Source organism: Acanthaster planci, linkage group LG06 (assembly GCF_054643075.1).
Source record: "Acanthaster planci isolate LZ-2023a linkage group LG06, COTS_SCS, whole genome shotgun sequence".
NCBI lineage: Eukaryota > Metazoa > Echinodermata > Asteroidea > Valvatida > Acanthasteridae > Acanthaster > Acanthaster planci.
This window is the reverse complement of record NC_141782.1, coordinates 7012379-7021767: the sequence shown is the minus strand read 5'-3', so window position 1 is coordinate 7021767 and position 9389 is coordinate 7012379. Positions and strand designations below refer to the sequence as shown.

Sequence of the window (9389 nt, the reverse complement as noted above, 5' to 3'; positions counted from 1 at the left end):
TTTCATGTCCATTAGAGACGAAGGGCGTTTCCAGCTCGAATTTATCTGGAGGGTGGGGTCTACAAATAGTGGGATTTTTTCCGTCCCGTTTTTCCAAAATTTGTAGGTTTATCAAATCGTCCTCATCCTTAAATTAATGTTCTTCTCAAAGGCCAATTTTATTTGAGAATTTGCATGTTCATGATTTCGCAAGTATAATTATCTTTTAATAAGGAGATTCGTGTGCACAGAAATCAACATTAGTTTTTGTAATTGTTTTTGAGAATGATTCCTACTGACCATTAAACGTGCGGAGGATAGGTACGGTAACTTTCACATATCCAGCGTTTTCTAGCCAGTGGCGTATCCAGCTTTTGGTGTCGGGGTGAGGCAAATTCGAAAGGAAATGCACAAAGGAAATGCACTTTTGGGCTCATTTAGGGTACAGATTTTGTACTACCCAATTGCGTTCCTCATTCCAACTAGAGTCTCGCCATGCCATCGGCTCATCCTTACGCCGCTAACCAGCAGGCACGGGAAGGACCTTGCGGCAGTTTACAGCAGACTGGACTTCTACAGAATGGGTGAAGGAAGCGGAGTGGCTGCGGGGACATAACGCTGCTGATACCCTATGGCTTGCACTGGAGTGAGGTAGGAGTGGGGTGCCTTAGTCGAGTGCAGCTTGCAAAGGAGTACCTTCAAATTTACAAAGGGGACAAAATTGACATTAAATGAAAATTGTCTGTGAGTGATCTGAACCAAGAAAGCAGAGTCTGATGTTGGTTGGATTGGGAAGTAATGTAAAATTGTATAGTAGAAGTCAAAGTAGAGATATTAAATAATAATGGTTAACTGTAGCGGCGATGGCATGGGCGACAATACAAGCTGTTGGTAGTGGTTTGACGACAACCCTGGAATTACAGTGTTCCAGCTGATGGCATATGACTATCTCTACTGCAGGTGACGGTCAGTTGTTTAATAGGTGTGGACATTCAGACGGGCAAAGTTGTTGAGGGTGACGGTGACGTAGAGCCCAGTGCAGCCAACATCCACACTGTCATCTACAAGAGCAAAGGCGACACGGTCAACTGCATCATGCATAGACATCAGTTTTACACAATGCTGCTCAGTATGTCAATTACATATCTGTTCTGATTCTGTAACATTGATTGCATTTTAGAAGAGGAAGTCCAACTTCTTTCCCGATTAATACTATCCACTTGATCATTTTCAGTCCTCACGACCTCAGCATCTCTGGCCCTGCCTCGACTGTCCAGTCAAATTATGTAATGCTGTAATGCTTTGGTTCGTCTTAATGGGTTCGGGAATATGAGGCACGTGTCTTGCGGAGTAGGGTCTACTTTGCAATTTACAGAATGACTAATCTGTTTCAGAAATCTGTGTTGCATGAGTGTGCTTTCCTTTTTCTACGTTATTCTTTTTGAAAAATAAGGGGGGGGGGTTGGTTCATGCGTACACATGTGGTAACAGTGCATTTGTTTTAAAAGGTCCAAGTCTGCTTATTCATATGCGCAGAACCTCTGCTGACTGTTTTTGTACCGCTTCGCTGTGATTGGCTTAAAGTTTGCCGCTCTACGGAGATCAAAGAGCTTTTGGGCTGTCTTGCGAGCTTTTGATGCTATGTTGTTCTAACCGATTTTCTTCATTGCTTCACTTTGTCTTGTCGACATCATCGCTTCTGATCATTCGGGCTGTCTGGAGCAACCGAGTTGCGCAACATCAATCAGCACACCATGTGTGTCTAAGGTAGAGTGGCCTACGACAGGTCGCACGGGGGGTACGGCGTACGAGGGCGAGGCAAAGAACACGTGGTTGGCTCGCAACCTAGGCGATAACGACTTCCTGATTATGGGCAATCACGGCATGCTGGGTGTCGGATACTCGCTGGCGTACGTCTTCGACAGTATGTACTACTTGTAAAGGGCTGCCAAGCTACAAGTATGAACGAATTTAAAATAAAACATGAAAATAAAGTCCTCCGTGGTGCCTCTTGTTGTGAGTTAAGGAAAGAGATGGTGTTCCATGTCCAAACGTTAGCAAACTACTGCCGAAATTGCTCATCTACATTAAAATATGTCTTGTAGGCATTCCAGTTAGTGATTTGCAGACGCTGTTTGGGGGAGTGTTCAGGGATTTTTTTATCGCTCCTTCGAAAGAAGATCTCTTCCTAAGTTTAGAGAAATGGATGTCAACCGCTTTGGAATGAATAATAGACCCTATAATTGTAACAGATATCAATGAGAATTTATACTGAGTTTTCGGTCTCCATTTCACTTCTTGATAACTCACGGTCCGACAGGTGCTTGCGGCAGCTGCCGAAATGAAACAATTTGCTCAGAAAGTGGCTCAGAAAATGGCCAAATGCTTTGAGGTGCACGGAGCCCAAATCATGGGCTTCAAATTTAAGGTATGCAACTATAATGTCGACACCTTTCACAGAAAGTGGTATGCTGAAGATTCATGGGAGCTGATGAAAAGCTGCTCGACTGGCAAGGAGACAGACGCGAAGAGCAAACCCAGATTGCGCCAGTGCAGAGGATTATTACAAGAAAATTGTCTTGATTCCCTTCTTGGACCATAATGAGTGAGATGACTTAGAAGTACTTTTAAATGATAATGGTGCTGAACAGATTTAGCCTAATAGTGAACAAATGCAAATTCATTAAATATGCATCTTATATTTTACAGCGTTCAAAAAAGTTGTTTTATGGTCTGTTTTCTTTTAAGTATAGCCCCCGAAGTAAACCACCCTTTATCAATTTACCAGTTTGGTCCTGAAACGCCTGGTATTTTGAGTAGATTTTTTTTCTTTAAGGGCACCTGAGTGTTTGATATTTCCCAGAACTATGCGTACGTTCTGTCTGCAACTAAATATATCTACAATCCAACAACGACAGGAAACACCAGAGACTTTCTGCTTAGTTCTCAAGAGTCTATTCACATAAATTAACAAATATTTACAAACATTTCGTTAATGTGTAATATTCGGCAAAGAGCATACATAAATCTTCACTTTCTTTATTGTGGTTTATATAACCTGCAGGCAACTATTAAGTTGACTTGTATTAAAAATTGATACGGAGCTTCTCTTTATTACAGTTCTGAGTTTAACTCTTTGTAGAAAGGGAGCTAGATTCGGAGATTAAGGATATAGGGACCGCAACTTGTTGGAGTCTGTTACGATCCTTGGAAACAACACAACCTCCGGGTGTCCTACAGCCTCTGTGTGTAGCTCTAGGTTGGGTCCCTACTTGGTCGGAGTAGCTTCAGCCCCAATCAATCTCAGTATCTTGGGTTTGGTCCCCAACTTCAAGCCATCTAATAATTAAAAACATTTAACCATATTCCACATGACAAATTTTGTTCAATTATTTGGTAATAACCAAAAGAACACTTTACGTTCAATAGCTCCTCTAGCAACTCTCTCTTGCCGCAAAATTCGGTAAATTAAAATGTCGACGTGCTATCCATAATTTAACCTTCTGCAACATTAATACTGACAACTCCTTAAATCAATCCACTTTTGTCAAGTCAATGAATTCAGTGTTTCAGACTCTTATAAGATAAAATTAGTTCACAATAACACTTGCGGTTGTTTGCTTTACAGAACTGCAAAATTCTTCGGTGTGTTTTCACAGAGCCAAAAATGCTTACAAAATCTTGATAAATCAAGCTATTATTTTGAAGTGCTGTCTCTCTATGGATCGCTGAAGAAAAAGCCTGCTGTAGCTTGCTTCGCCTGGTGGCTAAAGTTACAAACATCAAACACACTATACGTCTGTCTTCTGTCAAGATCTGATCTGATCTGCTCTACCTCGACTCATCTGACACCCTCACACGCCCAAATCACACATTTTAAAACAATTCCTTAGTAAATTTTGTACAGCACCTGGATTCGTGTTTTTACAGAATCGCACCTAATTTAAACAACCATGGCTTTTGCCAACGCTACTTCGAGAGACAAAAACCCACAGGGCTACCGAAAAAGCCACTGACTATAATACCAAGAAGCTGCTGGGTGCAAAAGACTGTTGCGTAACGCACATCCTGAGTATAGTTCTGAGATAATGCAGGATAGTATACTAATACTGCTATTGGTGGAAACTTCTGAGCTTAACCATTTTTACAAAAGGGGATATACAAGAAACTTTTTACACTGACCAAAGTTCCCAAACATGTGAGACACATTACTACAAAAATATATACTTACTAAATATATAGAATTCCATATCTGCCGTCGCCCGTCGTCCGTCGCATTTTGCTTTTTGTTGTGTCCCAATTCTGCCATTTACCAGTTCCAAACATGCCATTTTCCGTCGTGCATCGCCCGTCGTGCGTTGTCCGTCGTGCGTCGCCCGTCGTCCGTCGCCCGTCGTCCGTCGTGCGTCGTCCGTCGTGCGTCGCCCGTCAAATGGGTTGCATAGGACCTGCAAAAGCCGGGGTTTAACAAATGACAATGTGATGATTCCATTCACTTCTAAAGATCTTTTCCGAATAAGGCAAGTACAAATCACACCTGCAAAGCATATACTAGCCACATAATTAATTCCAATAATGCTAGACTACCCCTGCCCCTTTACAAGAAAATATCGCCTCTCTGAGAATTCAACCAAGTGTTTTTGGGGGAAAAAATTTTCAGCAAAAATTTTCCGGCCAACTTATCCACAGTGTTATTCTGATTTGCATACTGTAAAAATGTGCCGACTTGTTTTCATCAAATTCCAGGAAGAAATCTGCCAACCGATACAGATATTCCATCTTGTCCTCTCAATTTCACCTTGAAATCCAGAAATACTAGACGTGCTGTGGATAACAAACTGTTTATTAAATGTATTGTTAGGGGGCAATTACCACGTGGTTTAAGTTTCAGAAAATATGACGTGTTGGTTTTTGTGGGTGTGTATGCCATGGAGGATAGACCAATGAGAACAGGTTGTCCAGAACATCAGCATTATTTATGAGGCTAACAAGTAACGTTACTGTTTAAAAGACTTCTGTGAGCCAACCTGCAACTAAAGTCATGTCTAATTTGGAGTATACAGCAGATTTCATCATAGGTATACCCTCCCTCAAAATAATGTTGAATTAGTTCGTCTCTTATGAAAACTATTAAGGAATCAAACATTGTAAATAATCTATTATTTACATTCCGTTCTGTGGGATATCGTGCAGGGACAGACAGAAATATCACATAGGCTATAGACCTAAAGTCAGGCTGTTAACGAGTGAAGTTACGTCTAGAGTAACTACGTTATCGAGAAAAACAATCTACCCCAACAAAAGTCTATTTTGTTAATTTATTTATGTAACCAAAATGGTATTATTTCATATACACGTTACTTAACTGATGTCAGGATATTATTTCTTCTTTCAATTGGAGTTTGGCGCAACTGCAAAACGAATACATGTACATCTTCTAGTTCTATTGCTAAAATGAGAGTCAGGCATGGTGGATCGATCGAAAAAAGACATGTACATGTGAAACAATCAAGGGTCAAAGTTAAAAATACAACTGCGCAGTCGTGACCAAAAAAACCCAAAAAACACGGGCGACGCACGACGGACGACGCACGACGGGCGACGCACGACGGACAACGGCAGATATGGAATTCCATATAAATATGATGGTCTTAGTCTTTTTTCATGGTGCAAATTTTAGGATGAACTCTTGAAAATTGAGATCTAATCGATCCGTGGCAAACGTCAATCTTGATTGTCTTGAACTAAGGGTGCATTCCACCAAAACGTTGGATTTCTGCGCGCGAGCTCATTAAGATTTTGTGATCCCAAGGGGTTTTTACAATAAGACATGCCATAACCAGGAGGGATCATAGAAATGTTTGCATAAATCCCGAATTTGGGACTGGTAGTTTCCAGTTTGGGGTATTTCTTTCACAAAAAGCCCCATATTGCGGGTCTATTTTGGATAGAGGAGGGCGCCTACATTCAGAGCTGAGCGCATAGTTTTACTACTATTTCGGGCGTATCTTCGGGGAAAGGCGAATAAAAAATTCACGTGGCTAACCCTCCCATAAAATTGAAACAAAAGTGATCCTCTGGTCATAATCATGAATTTCCAGTGAAAAAAACCCACAAACTGAGGCCAACCTTTTCCCGGGAGTCAACAGGCGGCGATATTTCGGTCTGATTTTGTACTTCTTCTAAGGGCGCGTATTTGGCGTAGTGCTACCTTAAACACGTTCCACAGGTTCCCGGCACTGCAACAGTAGGCTCTTAAGGCACTTCAGTTGGTACCAGCTTTTCTGACACCACGCAACACCACATTGGCGGACTTGGAATTCTGTCATTCAGATTGTGATCTGGATCTCGAGCAGGAATCGCATATGTGGAGGGTGAGGCTACAGTTTTAAGAACCTTACAAATTTATTGTTGGGCTGCGTATTAAGCACAACGTGATACTTTCATGATAGTGTTTGGATGAAGTGTGCACAGACACAACAATCAGTCAGAATTAACGGACTTGGTGTTATTATGGTACGTCTACGGCAGGAATCAAACGGACCCTCCAGACTCAGTTCCAGCTGCTCTCAAAGTGATAGATTTTGCAGCATTCCCCAACGTAGAGTATTAATGCGGATAGCAGCAACTTTTTCGGTCACCAGTTGCACGTGAGCGCAGTAAAAGTAACCTGCGGCGTCTGGAAACATTTACAAGGTACGGGGTCTCTGATGCTCCTGTTATCACTGAAAATAGCACTTTTTTTGGAAGGTGAATATCTCAGTGATTCTTGGTTACATTACAGAACCACAATGACTGAAGGACGCCCGAATGGGCTTACCCAATTAATGGTCCACCGTGATGTACCTGTGTGCAATCAAAGATGTTTCAGAGAGGTTCACTCGCGTTAAACCACGTCAAATGCAAATTGCAACCTTCTGTTTATCAAACCAGTGATCTCGCGGACAGACATGATAATGCAAGATTGACGGCCACAACTTATATTTTACTTCAATCATACAAAGTAAACTCACCTCATGAAAGCGCGGCTTTAGGGTTTAATTACATTTTTGGGATGCACGTTTTAAATGTGAAATATGTCATCACGTAAACAAACTAATAACAGAAATTAATTTTGTGCAAGAACGTTGCTCGAATTTCTTATTTTTTCTTGTTTTGTTTCAAGCTTTGTCGAAACTGAAATGTTTCTCTGCTTTTTATTTCTCTTGTAATTTAAACTGGGCGGGACATCTCGGGCCATCTGTGAGTCAAGCTTTTCTTTCATTTCTTTCATCTTTTTCTGGTCGCACAGTTAAGTACATTACATAATTGAACAATGCATTCTGTTCCACTTTAAACAGCGCCAATCTTGAAGAGTTTAAGATTAAGTCATGTTAGCATTTGAAACACAAAGACTGGGATGGTAAAAATGCACATTCTTCATTTGCGACAGGGTGGCTTGGGTGGCTTGTGTGGCTTGTGCGTAAAGTTCGCCTCTCACCACTGTGGTCCTGGGTTCGATTCCCGGCCCTGCCATATGTGGGTAGAGTTGTCTGTTACTAAATTCTCAGGTTTTCTCCCCTCCGCAAAAAAACAACATTTTACCATCTCTGGCTGTGCTTCATGGTCAATTGCATGCATTCGGCTCAACCATGCTGTAGCTGCGTTCTTTGCAATTCAGCCTACTGGCTGCGAGTAAGGATGACTAACTCCATCCCAGTAATAACAGTAACACTCCATGCGACATCCAATTTTGGGTGTGCCCCCCTGCTTAAAAAATCCTGGATCCGCGGCTGAAACCGCAATGGCGATCTGCTCGTGGAACACGAAAAGAAGTTTAATAACCCGCATGTTCAGAGTGAAGAGATATAAATGTGAACAGATATAGTGCTTCGTATAGTGCTTCAATGCCCGGCCCCAACACAGTGCTCATCTGCAATAATTGGCACATCGTACCACCGTGGCTATCCACCCTCGTACCCAAGATTATACAATTACAACACAGTAGACACGACACATCAACTATGGGAAAGATCACCGTTTCCCGTAAGTTGCACCGCAAGTTCGCTAGCGCTCGACGCGTGAATGATACATTGAGCTTGTAGCATGTCACGTGATCAATTCGCGACATCTAAAAAAATCTATGACCGTGGTATAACAATAATGTTAAATATCACACTGTTGCCATGAATCGACCAATCAGAACTGAGAATTCAAGTTTGACTGAAGATAAAGTGGGGAGGTATTATAGAGCTGAGGGAGGAAGGAAGGGTGTTGTGCGACCAGCGCCCCCTACGTTCAAACTCTTCTCATTCAGTCTTGCGGCGATGGCGTGGGCATCCGTTGTTTCTTAGCTGCGTGAAGATGGACCACGATGAGCCTTCGAAACCACCAGCAGCTGGCAATATTTTTATTGATAATGTTATTAAATCGTTGTTATGGCTTTTAAGGGTGTTAACTTGAGGAGATCACGGCGCAGTGTGTGTATTATAAGCGTGTTCGCGTGCAATGATCAATGCAATGATCAACTTCGGGCCGGACCTAGCCCAGGTGGACTCCGTTTCCGTACTACGTTACGGAGGGAGTCCAGGATATAAAGGGTGCAAAATCAAGCGAAAAAAATTTATAAATAAATATCAACCACTTTTACCTTTTCCAAGGAGCCAATTTCACGTCTGTAACCCTTATGCATCCTTATCTCCACAGCTGGTGGGACAAGATATTCGACACATCACCACCAAACATAAAACAAGAGAAAATAATGTTGGAAGTAACGTTAATTCTTGCCATTGTTGTGGACTGTTCTCAGCCGTTCTCCAGTGCAGTTAGTACAGAGTGCGCGCGCAACTATTCGGCGTACGACATTCCGAGCTGCGTATATGCACATCGAAACCACATGTTCTGACTGGAACCAGCGAAACTGAAGTTTCGTAATGCGCAACGTGCTTCTCAGCCGGCCACGATCGATCGAGTAACGTTGATCTCCATGCCGAGTACACACAACATCGGACCGGCGGCGAGGCTGTGGCGTGCGTTGGTGACAGTTGGCTTACCTGCACGCAAGCCGAGTACAGCCAGTACGGGAAAGCTAAAATTCATGATTTGTACAAATCCTTGCCATTTCTTTTAGCAGGTGCCCACACAATTTGATAGAAGTTAAGGGACTCGCGGCAGTTCCGTGTCGAGGGGAGAAGGTATTATCCAGCAAGGCTTTGGCACATTTCTGTCGCTAGCAATTCACTCATATCTGTTGATTTGTCCCATTTTAAAAGTTATAACGAATACTTTTTTTAGATGGAGAACATTTCAAGAACGCACTGGCACAGATAAGTATTTTTTAAATAAACCAGCCAGATATGAGTCAATAACGGCGATTAACAGTACATGATCTCTTAGGCCTGGATTTAAAAACGAAAAACCACATATTTTGA

General features: G+C 42.2%; 1 protein-coding gene across 1 annotated transcript; it reads right to left on the bottom strand.

Annotated features, from left to right (window-relative positions):
* Positions 1 to 1457: 1457 nt before the first annotated feature.
* On the bottom strand, positions 1458 to 8777 carry LOC147798781 (uncharacterized). Its single transcript, XM_087138152.1, has 3 exons — positions 8609 to 8777; positions 4211 to 4427; positions 1458 to 3318 (listed from the first exon to the last, which is right to left on the bottom strand). The coding sequence occupies exons 1-3, from the start codon at positions 8648 to 8650 to the stop codon at positions 3248 to 3250; spliced, it is 330 nt and encodes a 109-aa protein (XP_086994278.1). The 5' UTR covers positions 8651 to 8777; the 3' UTR covers positions 1458 to 3247.
* Between the last annotated feature and the right edge of the window lie 612 nt (positions 8778 to 9389).